The following is a 19921-nucleotide window of genomic DNA, read 5'->3' on the forward strand; positions in this document are numbered from 1 at the left end:
ATATTCATAAAAAAAATGTAACTTCCATTAGGGGTGTAATGCAAAGCTGCTATCTATATATGTTTATGTCACAATACAATCAGTATTTTACATCCTATTGTATTTGGATTAATACTGACAGTACGCAGGACAAGCACTGAACATTGTTCATCATTGTGTGATAGCTTCATTTTCTGTCGAATTGTTTTCTACAGACACTTAGACCTCTCATATATATATAAGTTCAGCAACCAATAGCATAGTAAAAATAACAAAATATTTCAACCATGTACCTAAATTTGTCAGATAATAAAAATGTTTTGTATTTGAACCCAACTTTTAAAAAAAGACTAAAGTAAGTCTACACTCTGTAAAACTATTAATGATCCAGGTGGAAATGAAAAGTCATAGAAATAGAATTAGAATTAGATAGAATGAAAAATACAATTTTTCAAGTCACAACTGCATTACACCATACTGCAGGGTGTGCAGGGAGGAGGAGGAAAAAGTTGTAGGGTAGAGTTGAAGGTAACAATTTACAATTTGGCTTCAATTTGTGCTCAACCGCATCCATTTGCTGGAAGTCAAAGAATTACACAGTGAATTTTAATTATTTAAGAACAGTGCAGGTTATCATTGAACCAACAAAGTTACAGAGGCTAAAATTACCATGCCATCAAATTTTGCCACAATCTGATTGGCTGTTTTATGCTGGGTTAAGACTACACAAAACCAGCCAGAGTTTGAGACCATTTTGTTATGGCTGACCAATTACCAGGGTCGTGAACGACAATCAGGCATCTTTCCCTGTGTAGTCTGACAACGACCTGTCGTGCAGCATCTGGGACGCCCCACAACACCTCGACGAAAGGACTAGCATGTCAGATTATTTTGTCTTGACACGTTTAGTGTGACAACTACCACGACATGTTCCTGAGCATTTACGAATCAGGTGCTCTCTCCAGACTGCAGTCAGGTAACCATGGCGAGGAGTAGGGATGCTGAGGTGGCTGCTGTCAGGTGGGACAACGAAAGAAAGGAAAAGTTCGTTGAGTGGTGGCAACAGTACCCCTCCCTTTCAAAGGGTGGTGTATATTTAATGCATGTTAAATTCTGTCATCTAATATTTCCAACAGGTGAAAGTGAGTGTCAACCCCTGTGAGGGATTAATTCTTTGTAAGACTTTTTATGATCCTTTGTACCACAGTTGTTAAATTTTTTAGGTGAGGGTCACTAAAGACCAACTGACAGATAACACCTATAAAAACAATAGCGCCATTTGGTTAACACTGAACAATGGTTGATTGAGGAAGTCTTGTCATTCGCATTCTATGAGTCTAGCAACTTGCCTTCCTTTGATCTATCACTATATAAGGTGAATGCTCTGAAAGTCTGCCAGAGAACGCTGTGGACTAGTCTTCTCTCCATGCTGCATGAAGTTAAGAGATCTGATTCATCACACCATGTTTGTAATTCTTCAGAGAATTAGCACTCCCAAATCTACAAGAAGAATTTCTTCAACACCCCCTATATTCTTTTAACAATATAATTTCTATAATAATCTAATATGCTTCAAGGTAAAGTAAGATACATCTGCTATCCTCTACAGATTAGGAGAAGGGTTTCTAGGAAAACAACAACAAATTACTATTTTGAAACTCTGAAAAGAAAATACTATGTCTCAAGTTGTGTCTGAAAATACTAGCCAATGGCTTAATATTTACTATCTGCGCCTGGCATGAGCCAAGCGGGATCATACATATGTGCATGCATCCATGTGTGTTTCTGTCCGCAAATAATCTCGCATACTGCACCAATCAGCATATTTATGACTGTATGCTCAAGGACCTCTCGTGATTGCGGTGAGTCACAATTTTTGAAAACCTATTTTACTGACTGCATGCCAATGAGTGCTGACTCCTTACTCCTTGTAATGGCTGGTTAGGGCTGCAAGTAATTAACAACTGCTTCAGTTTGAAATCTTGTTTCCACTCAGGACTTACAGCAAAAAAAAAGAAAAAGAAAATAAGGGAATACTTTGTACCCTGATTTCTCTGAAGAAATGTACTGTCTGTGTTAAGAGTTATTTTTTATTGATAGACTATTATGAACAAATCATAATTATCTATTGAACCTTCTGAGGATGTAACCAGCATCCAATTCCACTGACTGAGTATGCAGTGCAGCAGCCAATAATCAGAATTTGCATTATCATACGACATATTTATTTGGCTTCCTTGTGACATCCTCTTGTGTATGACTTTTCCTGAATATCAAAAACTTCCTCACTGCCACATCTTTGTAGTCATTCCACACAGCTCCTGTCCCTTCGACACTGCCACCTCGCTTTAGGGCAGTAAACTAGCACATTCAGCAAACTAACTAAACTAAGTTTCACATCGATGCAAACTAACTCCTGTAATCAAAAAATGTTGTATGTATCAGTGATAGATGAGATCCACTGGAGCTCAAAAAAAATAGGAGCTGAGAAGGAAAGTAAGACACAATGTTTCCAGCTGTCCAAGACCTGATGGCTGTTGCTATGAGGTTATCTATTTATACAGCTATTCATCTATCATTGGTGTTGAGGCACAGGGGACGAAGCATCACCACAGGGTCCAGCACTAAATGTGAAGCCTCAAGTTAAATATCTCATTTTGATTCAGATTTGTTTTTTGATGCTCATATTGAAAACACCACCAAAAGTGACTTTAATCATCTCTAATAAAAGTCAGGGTACATTTGCCTTTTCTCCCACAAACAGACTCTGTAAAACTTTACAATTAGGTTCAATTGCTGTTGCTTCTTCTTTTTTGTTCTACACATGAAAGCTTTTCAAAAACATTATTCTATTTTTATTTGTGATGTCTCTGTCTGTAATTTGATATAGTATATATTATATCAAAGGAGTATAACAGGATCTTATTCAAACTGTGCATGTCTCTTACTGGCATCAGTGTTTGAAGTTATTCCATAATGAAACATGACACATATTGTGACGGACTTATGAGAGAAACAGGACAGGCAGACAGGACGTAACGTTGGGAGGAATTTGATTTAAACCAGGGCTGCACGGTGGCTCGGTGGTTAGCAGCGTCGCCTCACAGCTAGAAGGTCCCTGGTTCGATCCCGCCTGGGATCTTTCTGTGTGGAGTTTGCATGTTCTCTCTGTGCAGCGTGGGTTTTCACCGGGTTCTCCGGCTTCCTCCCACAGTCCAAAAACATGCTCAGGTTAATGTAGATGTAAATAGGTCAATGAAGTTGATGAGGTAAAATATTAATGGGATTGTCTTTGTTCTGTTTCGAATTGAGTATATGTCAAAAAGTATTAGCAAATTCTCATTCGTTTTATTTAGATTTACACAGCATCCCGACTGTTTTGGAAGAGGGTTGTCGATCTTTTCTCTTTTTCTTTCTGAGTCATAAACCGCAAAAACACATTACTTATATGAAAACGTTGTAGATCAGTATTTAGTAAATATTTCAAAATTTGTTTTTGGTGCAGTGTTTGTAATTATTTATTTTTTACCATCAGAACTTTAACAATTTACACAAAAATGTGTGTCTTATTCGTCTCTGCCTTCCTGTCCACAAAGTAGCATAAACAACATTAGAGCTATGTATTTTAGGGCAGGGTTAGAATACTTGATTCCTCTGTGCCAAACTCACTCTTTGCAGATATTATTTTCATCTTCTCTCTATCAGTCTTCAACTCTGCAGTGTGTACATGCATTTGCATTGCCTTCCCATCTGCTTCTGCCTCTATTCCCTTTCAATTTCTCATCTTCCTCCTTTCAATACTTCATTGGCTTCATCTTTCTTTCTTTCTTGATGATGAATCACAGGACTATGCCCTGATATAAAACAACGTATACCCTAAATATCACTGTCATGCTTTCTCTATGTAATCAAAGAAAATTGATTTTTGTTCAACTTGATGAACTGTGAGGGTAAAAGAGGACAATGAGATGTCCTAGGTAGTCAGTCATCTACGTTAGAACGTGGAAGCAGGGAGGAGTTGCCTTTAAACCTCAGTCTTCTGTATATTTACAGAATACAGATGTACTGCGACACACAGGACTGAACTGTAACTGCACTCACTCAACACAAATGACAGTGACAAAGTAAATGGAATGGTAAATGGACTGTATTTCAGCTGTTTTTTTTATTCTATGGCAGGTGCTTTTCAAAAAAAAGTTTGATATTTGTCAATTTGTACACTTTGAGATTCATGCTTCTTGCTGTTTTCCAAATTACTGCACACTGGAAATATCTACGTTCAGCAAATCCACATACATCGGAAAAACAACAAGAAGTTTGACTTCCTGACTGTTAAACCAATCCTGGACAGAAGTTCATTTATAAAACCACAGCAGTGTCAGTATGGTTTAAGAAAAGTTGATGTTTGTCAGTCCGAATCTTAACTGTGATGCTTAGATTTCATGCTTTCACCCACCTGTAGCCCATAGAAATATTGTCTGCAGATGTAATGGTGTGCATCATTTCCAGATTTGCTATTGAGTGTTTGGTGTCTCTTAGCACTTCAACCTTGGTGTTCACAGTTATACCTCATTTTGATGTATTGACTGATCTCTTCATCAACGAAGGAGCCTGTACTGTCTGCCATTCTGCAGATAGATAGTGTACAGACAACAGAGAGAATCATGGAAAATCCTTTTCCCAATCTACTCTCTCATTCTCACAGGTACCAGTAACTCAAATTAACTGTCAGTCTGCAACACTGTCTGTCGGCCTGTCTCTTTTATTACTAATATCACCCTAAACAAGAATGCATTGTTTGTATAATAATTCTGCTTTTCTTTTGTCTTTCGTATCTTGTATTTCCCTAATTCTATTGCTATTTTTTGCAACTGCCATTACCTGCTGCTTGTAACAACCGAATTTCCCCAGCTGGGGATTCATAAAGTATCTTATCTTATCTTATCTTATTCAAAGAGTAGATCTCCGGCATCAATTCTAAATTCGCAGACTCAAGATTAGAGGTGGGGCTTTTTAGTTTAATTATGGATCATTAGAAATACAGTTTGTTTTAAAAGTAGCAAATAGTCACACAGTGATAAAGAAAAATAAAGGCAGATGATATTAGCACCCAGGTGTCCATAGCCAACAATGCTATTTGCAGCCAAACAACTTTCTAAACCCAACCAAGCAGTTTTGATGCCTTAACCTACTCCACTGATTTGACAAAACAGTGTTTCACTGATTAACAAAAACATAGAAAATTTACCTTTCTGCCAGCTCAAAGGAGCTCATTGGTTTAATATCCATGCCAAAATGTCTTTGCGAATTAGAAATAGAAATGCTCTTCCTCCTACAGAATATGCTCAATAATAATAGATGTCATACTGATTGTTATGCTCAGTTTCCCCCACTTGTTTTGAACATATTTCAGTTTGTGTCTTCAGGTTGTGACTAAACAGAGGCGTCTCCAATTATCTGCCATGTCAGCTCTTTCACTTTCCTCCCATTGTTCAGTTGTGTCTTTCCATGCAATTTCTGGTTCTGTAAATCTGCCACCCTAATTATGACAACTGTCTCAGATGAATGATTTACGATTTACTACCTGGCATGACAACACTGACAAGTTCTGATATGAGTAGTCAATTACAAGCTGTATGTAGGTTGCAAGCTCCCGGTGGAGAAAAACACCCAACAGCTCACATTTTTTGAAAAACATGTTTGAATACTGACAAACTTTTAGCTGCAACATGAAGGTAGCCTAATGGGATGGAAGAACAGTATGTCAACTTAAAGTGCAATTTTCCACATTTTGTTATGTTTCAGTCTCATCTTAAAATGGATTCAGCTATTTTCTCATCAAAATGTGTGTGTGCCTTTGTGAAGTGATGACACAGCTGCAAAAATGAGCACATCACAGAACTCATCCAACGAGAAGGCTGAGGATGAGGATGACTTCCAGACTGGTGATCTTGAGGAAACAAAGGAGCTTTCTGTCAGTGGTGAAAAGCACTTTAATTGTGTGTTTCTCCTAAATACTACATAGTGTAATTCATTAAGTTAATTATGTAGAAAAGAACCAATGATGTATAGCATACTATAATGACATTACTGGTGTGTGTGTGTGTGTGTGTTTGTATGTATACAAGACTGGGTGACGTCGGTGAAAGAATAGTTTTTGAAGAATGAAGCTGACATGTCAACATTAAGAGAAATATACAAGAGCAAATGCAGTAAGTAATTAGAATTTTAAATAGAAATGTATGTTTGCTCTTAATCACCAGGCTTTTGTCACAATATCGCCAATAACTGTGGTGTGCATCACTGAAAATGATTAATTAAACTATTTTATGTTTATACACACGTGTCTACTCTCCACATGTTGTGACTAATGTTTCCACGTGGGCTTTAGACGAGCTCATGGAAAAATTTAAACCTTGTGTGCAATGTTTTAACAGTTACCTGGGGAAAAAATATTGCATATTATTCCCTGTGTATGTGTGTGTTGTTAACTTGAAGGTATGTGTACAGATAAGAATTGTAAGAACCTTTATGTGCATTTGTGTTGTTCACTATGTGTATTTGTTGTGCCCAAGAAGGTCTCAAAACACAGTTACACTGTTGTATGAGCAAAAACTGTACAATTGCAATTGTTATTTGCTTTTTTGCTTTTCAGGTCCTCTTATACACAACTACACATTTGGTCTTAAAGTTATCATATACTCTTAATAGAGAACTAAGTGGCGTGGGGTCTGAGCATGTTTTGTCAGAAAGGCAGCTGGAGGAGCAATAGTCGATGCCATAAAAATAATAGCAATAGCAGTACATAAGCAGTTGATTTGGTTAGGAGTAATAATGTGCTGTTCTTGAATGTGATACATTTGCAGCAATAGCTTAGCTATTCCGGTTTTCTTTCCTTAACATTGCTTTTCTAAACCAACATATCCATTAAATAAAATATATAATTGTATCATATCACATTCAAATGCTTTTAATTGAGAGGCTCTTGATTATATGAAAGCTCCAGAAGAGGAATGATTGAATCAATGAGTAATTGACTTCCTCCATCTACCAGGCTCAGCATATGCTTAAGACCAGTCAAAGGGAGAAATTTATGTAGAGAGTAAAGAGAGCATCGATAAAACACTGACCGCCCTACAAGCACAAAAACTAGATTAGGTAAGATGCGGATTCAACTGCTGGGTCTGTGAGAATAATTGCTATGCAACACCTAGCAGAGACAAGCCTGTCAGCTGGCTATCTGAAAACGTTTTTCTGTCCGGATAAACAAACAGTAACTTAAATAGGTAATCAAGAAAATGTGTTGCTACAACAGTACTTTACACCTGACAAGTCTGAGAGAGAAAGGTGACAAAGCCAGGTCTTACACAGGGTAGATGTCAATGTTTTGGCATTCTTAGCTTTACTCGTCAATGATAACGTTAATGAAGGCATTTCATATATATTACGATTAGAGCTGTATACTAGATATGTAAAGAACAAAAATCACAAACAATTGTGTCCAAGACATATAGTGAATGGGATATTTTACATTTGAAAAATAGTTTGTAAGTCCAGTCTGGTGGAGCAACTACAGTATTCTGACATGTCACTTTGTAAGCACACTCATACTTTTCACCACTTTTTCTCCACCAACATTAGAGGTACTAACATTGACATGTTATTAGTATTTAGTATGAAAATTTCAGAAAAAGACAGAAAAAAGACGGAGATAGTTAAAGACTGTGACATATTTTTTGAATGTCTGTGAGTACTGCTGTGACTCCTGCAATAAGTAATCACTATTACTGTCATTTTGTGTTGACAGGTGGAGCTTCTCAGTTCGATGTTCCTGCTGTCTTTTGCTCTTCTTCTCATTATCCAGTTTCTGGCAATGTTATATCAGGTACACACACAGACACATGCACACACGCACGCACACACACGCAAACACACACACAAAAAAAACACATAAAAACACGCACACACACAAACAACATTCTCTTCACTTCCCATTTTGACTTGTATTTGACAGCTTTGCAGCTAACTCACACTGACCTTGGAAACTAACAGAAATCCTAACTTTCAGATACTGAAGGTTTAACTCTGTGACAAAGAATTCATTCCAAAGATTTTAAAATACTGAATATTTTCCTCCCACCATGAGCAGGGAAATGCTGCATTAATACATCCCTGCTTTTACGGAGAATTATAATGACATCTCCTGCTGTTCTTGGAATTATTGTTCTTCTATTTGTTCATTTTCATTTTCCCATATTTTTTCTACTTGTGTTTCATCTTGGCGTCTCTCTGTTTTCAGGCTCTACTCTCTGATCCATGTGTCGCCCTGTCACTGCACAGAGAAACACAACAAACAGAGAGACAACGTAAGTAACAACAGTCGCACATATACACATAAAACTGCTCAGAATTCATTGGAATCCTTGTCACTTGCTGAGATTTGGTTATTTTAAGTCACTATGCCACTTGAGCCCCCCAACATAACATTGTGAAAGAAAAAGAATCAAATTGCCAACAGACAAAAGATTTTCAATAACGCTTAATCATTACAAAAAATGTAGAAAGTGCAACAGTGTGTTCCAAAACGAAAACACATAGTACTAGTATATAGTATGAGATATCAATATGACAGAAAAAACACAAGAGAGCCAAGAGGCACATGCCCTCTTTAAAAAAAAAAAAAAAAAGCATGAAGTGTGACCTGTCTACATTTCTGGTTTGAAGGTGATGTTGAGGTTTGTTTGTTTTTTTCAACAATACCATGCCATTCAGACAAGCACAATGAATAATTAAATTAAAATAGAATCATACACGTATGATATAGATACATGACTGACACATTTATTCATACCTATTAATTTAAAATAAACACTTAGGCTGAAATGCTTATCTAGCTGCACACAGATCAGTCCTGACTAGCATCCGAATAATGACAGAGCAGCTCTGGCAGTGTGCCACCTTTAAAATTAAATCAGCAGCAGGGGACCCCACACAAGCACAGGACAGCTTGCTCCATATACATGCACTATTCCTCAGCAAGACAGTTATCAAAGCTAATTACTCATTATACAGCACAATTTAAAAGACAAGAGAGGGCAATAACAATCCAACAAGCAGCTCCCACACTCAAATCCCACACAGCCAAATGGGTGACTTGATAAGGTGAAATTAGAGGGCTCTTCATTTGTGAGCAGCCTGAGGCTGGTCAGGCTGGTGTTGGGTGTCCGGGTGTGGACAAACAGTGTGGACACTGACTACGGCATCACACAAAAAGCTAAATTCAAGCAAACGCCTTACAGGCAGTGCAAAGTGGTCAGAGTCCATCATTTACCACAAGGAAAGCGACAGAGAGTGGAGGGGCTGTTTGACTCACCTAGGCTGGAGACCACCATTTTCCTCCTTGGGTGTTCAGGTAACCAAGTCCCATACTTACAACCTACTTCTTGCCCGATGTATTTTCAGTGTCCAAGTCTTACCTGTCTTGTTCTCCAACGCCGTCCTCTGTATTTAGCCAGGCGAAGGTCCAGAGGAGCAACAGTATGTTCCTCCAGTTTCCCTTCTTGGCCATTTTGAGCGGTTTGATTTTAACTGACGCTGGCTAACGTTAGCTAGCTAAATAAGTTAGCCTCGAAAAAAAACAAAACGCGTAGCCTTGGCTCTGCTGGAAAACTTGCTTGCTACCCAGTTTGTGTCACTTGAATGAGCTCGCTAACTTTCTGGGGTTTAATTGAAATGAAAGAGGCCACAGTGGTTTCCCTTCCCGTTTTTTTCACGGACTCTTGACAGCTTACTTTCCAGGTTGAGCGAAGTAACCAAGCAACGTGAACTTGACCTGTGTTGGCAACGGTTCAATACCACCTGTCACCATAAGGCTGACTCTGGCTGCTTCGCTAATGTGAGAAACTCAATGGAAATTGGGAAAACAGTACATTGATTTATGGGAAGAATATTTAATGAAGCCCTGACAATCGTGAATGATACTAAAAATGTTAAATTAGAAAAAAGGTTGATTGATACATTGCTTAATTAACCTAAATGAGAAATCCTATTGTTACAGCAGCTAATTCACATCAATCACCAAAACATAATAAAGCTAGGACCATAAATATTAACAATAATAATGTTGGTTATATGCTGCACTGTGGAGAATCCCAATGCCAACAGACTATGAATAAAATTATTCTGTAATTATTAATGTAGTTAAAAACAGCCCAACTCATGGTAAACCAGAACAAATCACCCAGTCTGGCTACACTGCCTGTGAACCTGCAAAGGATAAGCAGTTATAGATGGATAGATGTGTTCTCATCAGAGATTTTTAAATGCATTATTTGCATGTGAAATAATGTGAGGAATACTTTTAACACCTTATTGTTCAACCTATGCTTTAGTTTCTGTAATTTACACCACAGTGTTGCCTTTTTAATACTCTGTAAAGATGGTATCAGTGTAATTATCTTTACCAATTAAGTGTAGCACTTATAACAATACTTTGATTTCAGTAAACTGCCTGGAAAACCAATGATTTGATTATAAATGTCAGTGTATAGATGCATTCAAACTATATTAAGTTTACAAGGTCTGACTCTTTACCAGCAGCTCAAATCCATAAGAGTATTTTCTGTCCTTAAACTGGATAGTTTTCTTTTATTTTTCTGTTGCTGATTCTTTGACCGAAGTGTGTTCATTTCACTCTGATCAAAAGGTGGTTGAAAACATGTCAGAACAGGGAACAGACAACTCTAACATAGTTTCACTCACTTTTTATCAATGAAACTTTTTATACTTAACTATAGCATATATTTGTGTCATCTTTCTCTTTAATGCAGGGATATGTAGGGCTAACTCTACACTCTTTTCCCTGGTTTTGCATGTGTCAGTCATAGAAGGCGAGCAAGGTTTGACTGCTGTGCACCATAACCAGCACCCCTGTACTGAAGGGGATCTAGTGAGGAAGGTAAATGACGAGTGGGTAGTGTGACCTCTGTGACCTTATTATAATTTGTTTTCTGTGCAGTCCGGTGTACCCTCCTGGCTGTCCCAGCTTTACAATATCCAGTGTTGTACATTAAGTTAACTACGTTATTAGTGATCCCTTCATGGTCTTATGACTGCATCTTCTTTAAGGCTCTCTGAAGTAGAAAGTGTTGGGTTCCCGAAAGCAGTTCACTTTGAAAATTATACTTTAAAACATTTGTACTTACATACTTCACACCCCTTTAAAAAGACAAAACACAACCTGAATTGGCCTTTTTTTAATGAACAAGTCATTTCATTCAAATGAATGGAAGCAGTAGACACAGTTATTAAATAGAGGCAATTGCAAAGCAATCATCCAATATATATTTGGGGAGAGCTGAGGGTAAGGCAGCAACCCCGCACTGAGCACAACTGTAAAGGTTAACACCCATTTCATCGCTGTTCTCTGCAGTACAGTACGTTGTACCACAATGCAGTCATACCAAAAGTAGCATGTTTACAAGTTGTTAGGTCAGAACTGTGGACAAAGGCTCAGGGTTTGACTGCTCTCACCGTTCCCCAAACACCCAGTATAAAAAAAAGAGTAACACCTGACCTCAGTGGATGGTGAAACTTTCATTTCATATCATCACATAATGCTTGACTTTCACTGTAAGGATCATTAGTCTGTCTTTTCGATCCTATGCCATTCAAGACATAGTAACTATAATAATGTAATTCGGCTGGTAAGAACACATCATTTCTTGAGATTCAACAAAGGTGTCTCACCCAAAAGATATACATATTGGGCATCAAAATAATGGCTGCCAGCGATACCGTGTTAATATACTGTATACAGAAAATGTGATCTGGCTACTTGGAAATAAATCTGATTTCTCAGATAACATGGGATGGTCAATTTATTTTCAGAAAGGGGAAATTGGTAATTTTAATATACTGTATATACGTAAAATTTGAGTATTGGAAGTTTTAAATGGAGATTGTTGGAGAATTCCACCAGCCATATATGGATCACTCTCACTGACAGCCAGTAAAAATCAGTGGCAGCCCAAACAAGTGTCAGTCAGTCTCACTGGTCAATAGGTCTGCACCAGGTCTCCACAGGTTGGTGCCTCAGTAATCGAAAGCTTGGCTGAAGCTGCGTTTGTGTCCTCCTCTGTTGTTGCCATGGCCACCGCCACTCCGGAAGCTGTTACCACGGCCACCGTTTCCCCCAAAATTACGCCCCCTCCCACCTCTGAACCCTCCTCCTCTGTCACCACGGTTACCACTGCCAAAGCCTCGGTCGCCACGGTTACTGAACTGCTTCTCCTCCAGCTCTGGGAGCTCTGTGGCTATAGTCAGCTGCCAACGGCGACCATCCTTCCAGTTCTCCTGTTGAAGGGTCAAGTGGGGTGAAAAGGGCGTTAGCAGGACAACTACAGTCTGTCAACTTCAACAAGAAACGCTGTCAAAATATTTATTATTCATTTTCACTCAATTAATCTCGAAGAGAACATGAACAGTCTTGAACAGATTGGGGAGTTTACACTGTTGTTCTCACCTGAATCTCCTTGACTTTGTCAGCTGGGACATCAAAACAAACTCCCTGTAATAAACAAACAGGTGAGATAGTGAGTGTTTCTGTCTCACGCTGTCAGTCTATGTACCTGCTGTGCTATGAGAATAAGAGCCACAACAGGCATGGTCACACCTGCTGAAATGTTTCACACGTTTACTTTGTGCTAACTGAAGTTTTGCTGTTTATTTGCTGTTAATTTCAGCATCTTTACTGATTTTTCTGATTTCTCATCTTATTGTTATGTTCTGGTTCTGCACTTGCAGCTGTATTTGATGTTTAACTTGTACTACATAGATAAAGTGTGATTGATTGATACTTGATGTAGATAATTAAGAGCACTCATTAGTTATGATCTGGACCCAATTATTGGTAGCCTACATCCATGCTCAACTTTATACCTGTATACATCAAATCAAATATACTGTTAACAGTGCAGAGATCACAACCATTTCACAGTGGCTCTAATAGTAGATTAGAATACAATTTAAAATGGAAAAATAAACAGGAAATGTAACAAATGTGTCTTAAAAGCATACAGTATATAAACAGAAACAGCACCTTACGTATGCATGTTTGTATGTGTACATACTGTTCTGCCTTTAAGGAAGGTCATTCTGTGAATGTGGCTCTCGATCTGATCTCCAAGCTGTTCTTTGATGGTTCTCCAGGCGTAACCCAGATTATGCATCTCCTGAGAACACACCAACTGCACAGTGGTGTAACCCTGCAGAAACAAAACAGAAACAATAAATGAAGTAGAACTCGGGGTATGCAGCATACAAAGGCACAACAAATTCATGACGGAATCTAAATGGAGGCGTAACAGAGGTAACGGTCAGGTGGCCACGTGTTGGTCCAAGGGCTGTCACTGTTTGAATCATGCTGCAGTTGTTGTCCACCTGCGGTCGGGTGCAGGGTAGAGCTGCTACTGTTATAGTAACAGTACTGTTATACAGTAGTGTGACCAGACTTATTACTATACTGCATGTATCTGTGTGTAAAGAACTTTTTTGTATTTTATGTTTTGGGTTTTTTTCTTTTCTGTGTGAATATATTTGTGTGTATAAGTGTGTTATGTGTCTGTTGTTTATGATGACAATAAAACAAACTTACAGCGTCAGAGTTGAGCAGTGACCTCTGCTCTAGACTTGTGGCTCCAGAAATATGGGCCAGGGCAGCAGCTAGGGCGTCAACTGCTCCTCTTTCCTCAATCAGCTTCTCAGCTGACGCTCTGAAGTAGTCGATAGCTGTGACTGGAACGGAGTCCAGAAACCTGGACACAATAAAAAAAATAAAGTCAAGACAATCTGACACCTGCTGTCTGACAGGAAATTAGTTTCACATTACACAGCATCGTTATCAAGCAGATTCCAGCAGGGCCGAGGCTTCTTGGGGCCACTGTTATGTAATGCCTGTGTACCCTCTAGGCCAATAAGTTCCCCAAGTAATGATCGTAGTCCTCATTATTAAGCACATGATGTGGCTGACAGAGTCCAAGGTTTCAAATAGTAATTAATTACAGTAGTTTCACACTTCCAAAACACAATATATATGGTTTGACTTGGCTCTCACTCCAGTATTACCAACCTGACAGCATCTTTGCTTGATGACTTGATGATATCATTGGCAGTGGGAACACCAACTCGTCTGAATGTGATGCCCTAAAATAATACCACAGAAAATGTATTTAGTTTGATACTCTCATCTGAACTTAGCAAAAACACAATTTTTAACACTATTTCCAACAAAAGGGAATTGTCCATTTCCATCCAATGTGTAACACAGAAGTGACTGAAAGCACTGTTTTATATTTCCACACAGTTGCTCAAACAACTGAACTTGTCGCTCTTCTTTGCTCCTCTGTCTTTTTCTTCTTTGACTGAATTTGAAAGGAGACGTACTGCTTTGTTTTCTACGTAGCGCAGCTGGTCCTCTTCTTTCCGCTGGTAGAAACAGATACAGACTCCAGTCCTGCCTGCGCGGCCCGTACGTCCTGAACGGTGGATGTATGACTCCACATCCTGACGCCAACCACAGAGACAGAAGCATTTTCAGAGATAGTAAAGGTGACAGGCCGTTATGAAACATAATTTATGCTACATTGTCAGTAGTTATTATTTATCTGCTAAGAGTTTTTTACCGACCTGTAATTCAACTACTCAATCTGCAAATACTAATTTTCAAATATATTTTCTTATGTGAATGGAACCTGCACCTTAACATCAGAGCATACTTATGAATGCAAAATATAAAATCTACAAAGCAAAGAAATGGCACATCCGATAAATGCAACAACACACTTGTGTTCTAAATTTCTTGCTGATTAATGGCAACACATCACACCTTGGGTGGAGAACACTGGACCACCAGGTCGACTTCAGGAATGTCTAACCCACGGGCTGCAACGTTGGTGGCAACCAGAACCTCAAAAGCCCCGTTCCTGAAGCCCTTCAGTGTCAGCTCTCTCTGTTTCTGAGGAATATCCCCATGGAGGGACTGGGCACTCTGAAGACATACAAAAATAAAATATAATGAGACACTAGAGAATTTGCTTGCTTTTTCGTTGTTGTTTCTTTCCATTTCTATTGCTATCGTAATGGGGGAACTGGCAACAGCCCTGGCTAACAAATGAATCTGTCCCAACTGCCCAATCTTACAAAACTCCAAAATAGTGTGTGTATGCATCTGTAAGAGTGTGTGTCTACCTGCTTGATGGACGCATTCATGGAAAGTTCGTTGGCCTCTTTCTTTGTCTCACAGAACACGATGGTTCTGCCATGGCTGCCACTGTAAACCTGGATCACATCGCCGAGCACGGCTGCACGCTGTGACCAGTGACATGCGATGGCCAGATGCTACAAAGGGAAAGAGAGACAAAGACAGAGACAGGAGGAGAGAGAGAGAGACATTTTCATTAATCCAGCTGGCAGCCTTAAACTTGTACTTCATTACAATTCCACTGGTGTTGACGATGATAAATACAGCATTTTTTACTGCAAATGAACTTGCTGGGCTGTCTTGATGGAGATATATGTGGGTGTACTTTACAGTCTCAGTTACTTTAACGGTCTGCGCTTACAGGCAACTTTGAGAAACCTAGGCCTTAGAACTAAGACTGCAGTCACGCTTGTTAAATTGCACACATCAGACCTCTTTCACCTCTGCTAACATGCACACACACACGCACACACACACACACTTACTTCTACAGTTGTTGCAGCTTTCTGTGTTTTCTTGCCAATCAGGTCAATGTGTTTGCAGTCTGGCCTCATGTATTTCTTGGCCACCTCGTAGACCCAAGGGGGGCAGGTAGCCGAAAACAGAAGAGTCTGTGGGTTGGAGTCGTTTTCTGGAGAGGAGTACACACGTTTTGTTTTACATACATTACTAAACTATACTGATCATTTAATCTACTTTAACACACAACCCTGATTACCAGAAACATGCTGTATAAAACATAAATAAAACAGAATGTGACGACTGACCAATCCTTTTCCACATATAGTCAATTGAAAACAGAACAAAGACAATATATTTAATGTTTTATCTCATCAGCTTCATTGATTTTTGTAAATATCTGCTTATTCTGAATTTGATGCAGCAACACATTTCAAACAAGTGGGGACAGGAGCAACAAAAGACTGGGAAAGTTAAACGGGTAAACAGGTTGATTGGTAACAGGTGATAGTATAATGTTTGGGTATGAAAGGCTCAGTCGTTCACAAGCGAGGATGGAGCGAGGTTCACTACTTTGTGAACACATGATTGTATAAAAGATGTTACTACATGGACTCAGGAACACTTCATAAACTGCTGTCTGTCAACACAGATCGTGTTTCTGTTTATGTCCCAGTGACCCAGCTATTTTGGAATCAGGGTTATTTAGAATACACAAAGTAAAATTCTAACACTCTATCCTACACACATAAAAAACAACACACATGCACACACACAAATGAACGCACACACACACCAATATACTCTATGTATAAGACAAACACAGGTTTACTTTACCTCTTCCATATGATGATGCCAAAATCTCTTCAACCTGTTCTGCAAAGCCCATGTCCAGCATTTGGTCTACTTCATCCAGAACAACGTGTTTCAGTTTAGTCAGGTCAAGTTTATGGTTCTGGATGTGGTCTTTGATGCGACCAGGGGTTCCGACCAAAATATCAATGCCATTACGAATAGCATCGACTAAACAGGAGGAGAAGAGTGTGGAGAGTTAGTGTTAATATTAACGTGGAAAGTATATCGTTAAAACAGCAGACAGAAACCACATAAATAAACGAAGGAAAACAAATAATGAGCTGAAACCTAAATAGACATTTAAACCTGCCAAGTACTTTATAATAACATTAAGTATAAAGAAGGCATCACTGTAAATAAATGGACTCTTTTAATGATTTGAACAACTTCAGAATTACTTCTATTAAGGAGACATTTGTGATTTTGCAAAAGACTTACTCTGTGGGTTGTATGAGCTTCCACCATAGAAACAGGTGATAGAGAGTCGCTTGATAATATCTTTGAAGTCCTTAGCAACCTGGATAGCTAACTCTCTGGTTGGAGTTAACACCAGGACCTACAGACAGAGAAGAGACTCAGTCACACACAAACATACTCAGAGAGCAACGGATACTGGGACCCTGACTGATGCTGGTTTCCAGCCATTGGGGCGTCTGTGCATGTTGCGCACCTTGGGAGCCCGGCCTCTGGTGAACTCCCCTGAATCCTTCTGGAGCTTCTCCACCAAAGGGATGGCAAAAGAGAAAGTCTTTCCTGTTCCTGTTCGGGCTTGGGCAATTACGTCCTCTCCATCGTATACAGGATTAAATGTCTTAACCTGAATGTCGAACAGGTAAGAGACACCCCGAGCTGAGAAAGTGACAGAGAGAGAGAGAGAGAGGTGACAGGGGGCGAGGAGAGGGTAGAAGGGGGGAGTTCATTAAATGTGTTAAAGCACAAAGTTTGAGCAGCTTTTTTGTTTTTTTGCAGAAGAGCGAACATGTCAGGTTTTGGACATGCATCGGTGCACCCCTGCTCGAGTCACAGTGGTAAAAGACGAAGTATAAATCTGTAAATGCGATGTTTACCTTTTAGTTTATTGATGGTGACTGGGGAGATCCTGAAGTTGGAGAAGGCCCCTTCCCTCTGCTCTGGTGTCTCCTCCTAAACAAATAAACAGCATCGATTTTCCTTCAATTATCCAACGCACTTCAAAAAGCAACAAATATTGGACAACAACTCCAATACAAACAGCAAAAGGGCTAAATTATTTATTCCAATAACCGCAAAGTGCAGTGTATCAACATAAACTTTCTCCTGGGAGGAAAAACTGTACACAATCAGCCTACAAGTCGTACCGTTTCTTTGTCGCTGTCGCTCGCTGATTCTTCACTGGACTGGGAAGGTGTCTGGATGGGCGTCTGAACAGGGGTGTTCGGGGTGGAATGTCCGTTCACTGCTCCCTCTGCTTTGTTTTGCTTCTTCTTTTTTTTCTACATCGCGAAATAAAAGTGCAGAGAGTGTTACACAAAGTGTCAGAGGTGAATTCTGTTCCTAGACTCAGCTTTTGTGGTAAGGAAATCTACTGCTAACTACATATTCAAACTAACAACACAGCACTCACCTCTGTGTCTCCTTCCTTGTTCTTCTTCATCTTCTGCTTCGGTGTCTCAACTCCATTACTGTTACCATTCATGTCTGTGGCCTCAGGTATGTGGTCGTTCACTTGGTCCACTGCCAGCTTGTCTTTTTTCTTTTTCTTCTTTGGTGCTGGAGGTTCACAGTCAGGGTCCTCCTGCTCCTCCAACTGCTTCTTCTTCTTCAGCTTCTTGCCCTCCTTGGTCTTATTCTTTGTTCATTTAAAAAAAAAAGAAGAAGAAACAATATAGACAAAGAGGTTTGTGCAGAAATTTTCTTTCTAATTTACGCTGATTTCATCATACTACAATTTAACATATAAACATCTTTTAATTATACGGAATTATGTCAGGTATGACATACAAAAGTGGTTGAAGACACAATATGCTTATTTTGCATTTTATCTGCTACATTACTGAATCTGAATGAATACCTGTAGCACATTTTTAAAGTAAATCTATATGATTTTTTTCTTATGAATAAAGAACTTGTCAGTTCAACGCCACATAATAACTTTAGTCATATTTCTTCTTAATACTGATATTAATAACTACAATAATAATTGAATGATTGTGTGTTCAATGTGTTCATCAGTGAACCACTAACAGAACTGGGTATGCTTTGGTGTAAATGTTGGTTATCATGATCGTATATTATTTTGTATGAACTAACAGATTAGTTTTTCACATTTTATTTATAAAAACAAGTATCTATGGAACTCAGAGGGGTCTTACTTTCTATCAGATCATGATTATATTTTCTGAAATCCCTTTGGTTATTTTAGACTGTTGCTCCAATGTATTTGGGCTTTTAAGTTGAAAGTTTGGCAAAACAATTCCAACTAAGTTCCTCTGACTGAAAGTGGAACTTCAGTTGGCTTTGTTTTATGAAAAAATATCAAAAAATATCATCAACAAATCTAACATTGGAAGCAGCAATAATTAAGTTGGATTGTTTTACTGTTGAGCAGGTTGTCTCGTGTACTTTAACAGCTGAGTCCAGCTGTATACACGTCATCAGGTCGCGCCCACAGTGCACATAACACATATGTGAGCAGTTTCCTAACAGGCTTCCACACCGTCAGCCCGTAAGTCCATGTGATGTACACATCGGCTAGCTAACACATGGCCATGCCACGTGATCTTTCGGCGAAGCCAAGTGGCTACGTTGACAATGTTGCTAACATTACCTTAGCACTGATCACAATCGCTTTCTTAATTAATATCGCTGTTAATTACACAGTGTTAATACTATGTCACTACTTGTGTCGCTACATAAACATCTTAGTCTAGTTTCCAAACAGCTAGCTAGCCTGTTAGCTAGTCGAGGTTTCAGGTTAGCACGTCCAGCCACATGTTGTCAAACATGGAGCAGCCAGGGCAGGACGGCACACTAGCTACACGGTTTATTTGGTCTGTTCACGGCGACACGACACATTCTGCCCACCTTTAGGGTTTTAGCCTCCGCGACAGTGTCCACAACTTCCTCCATGTCTTGATCTTCGGTTTCAAAGATGATTTTTGACGGCATTTCTCCTCCCGGTTGGAACCCCTCAGCGTAGACACACAGGCTAACCTACGGGCACGCGGATGGAAAGGAACGCGCAAGGCTGAGCGAGGAGGGGTGTTCGCGAGCCAGACATAGAAATAGACGTGATAGATCGACAAGGCAGAACAAGCAAGAATTAATTATCAAGAGGAGACCGTCCACCATAGATTACTACGAACTTTATCCTCTATAGAAAAACTAAAA

At 39.2% G+C, this 19921-nt stretch overlaps 1 protein-coding gene across 1 annotated transcript; it reads right to left on the reverse strand.

Annotated features, from left to right (window-relative positions):
• Positions 1–11225: 11225 nt before the first annotated feature.
• ddx21 (DEAD (Asp-Glu-Ala-Asp) box helicase 21) lies at positions 11226–19758 on the reverse strand. Its single transcript, XM_041935045.1, has 16 exons — positions 19616–19758; positions 18156–18380; positions 17890–18024; positions 17620–17695; positions 17223–17401; positions 16991–17108; positions 16535–16720; positions 15724–15869; positions 15226–15375; positions 14864–15025; positions 14422–14541; positions 14108–14181; positions 13634–13793; positions 13110–13244; positions 12503–12547; positions 11226–12333 (listed from the first exon to the last, which is right to left on the reverse strand). The coding sequence occupies exons 1-16, from the start codon at positions 19697–19699 to the stop codon at positions 12073–12075; spliced, it is 2256 nt and encodes a 751-aa protein (XP_041790979.1). The 5' UTR covers positions 19700–19758; the 3' UTR covers positions 11226–12072.
• Between the last annotated feature and the right edge of the window lie 163 nt (positions 19759–19921).

The sequence above is a fragment of the Chelmon rostratus genome, chromosome 1, assembly GCF_017976325.1.
Source record: "Chelmon rostratus isolate fCheRos1 chromosome 1, fCheRos1.pri, whole genome shotgun sequence".
NCBI classification, from domain to species: domain Eukaryota; kingdom Metazoa; phylum Chordata; class Actinopteri; order Chaetodontiformes; family Chaetodontidae; genus Chelmon; species Chelmon rostratus.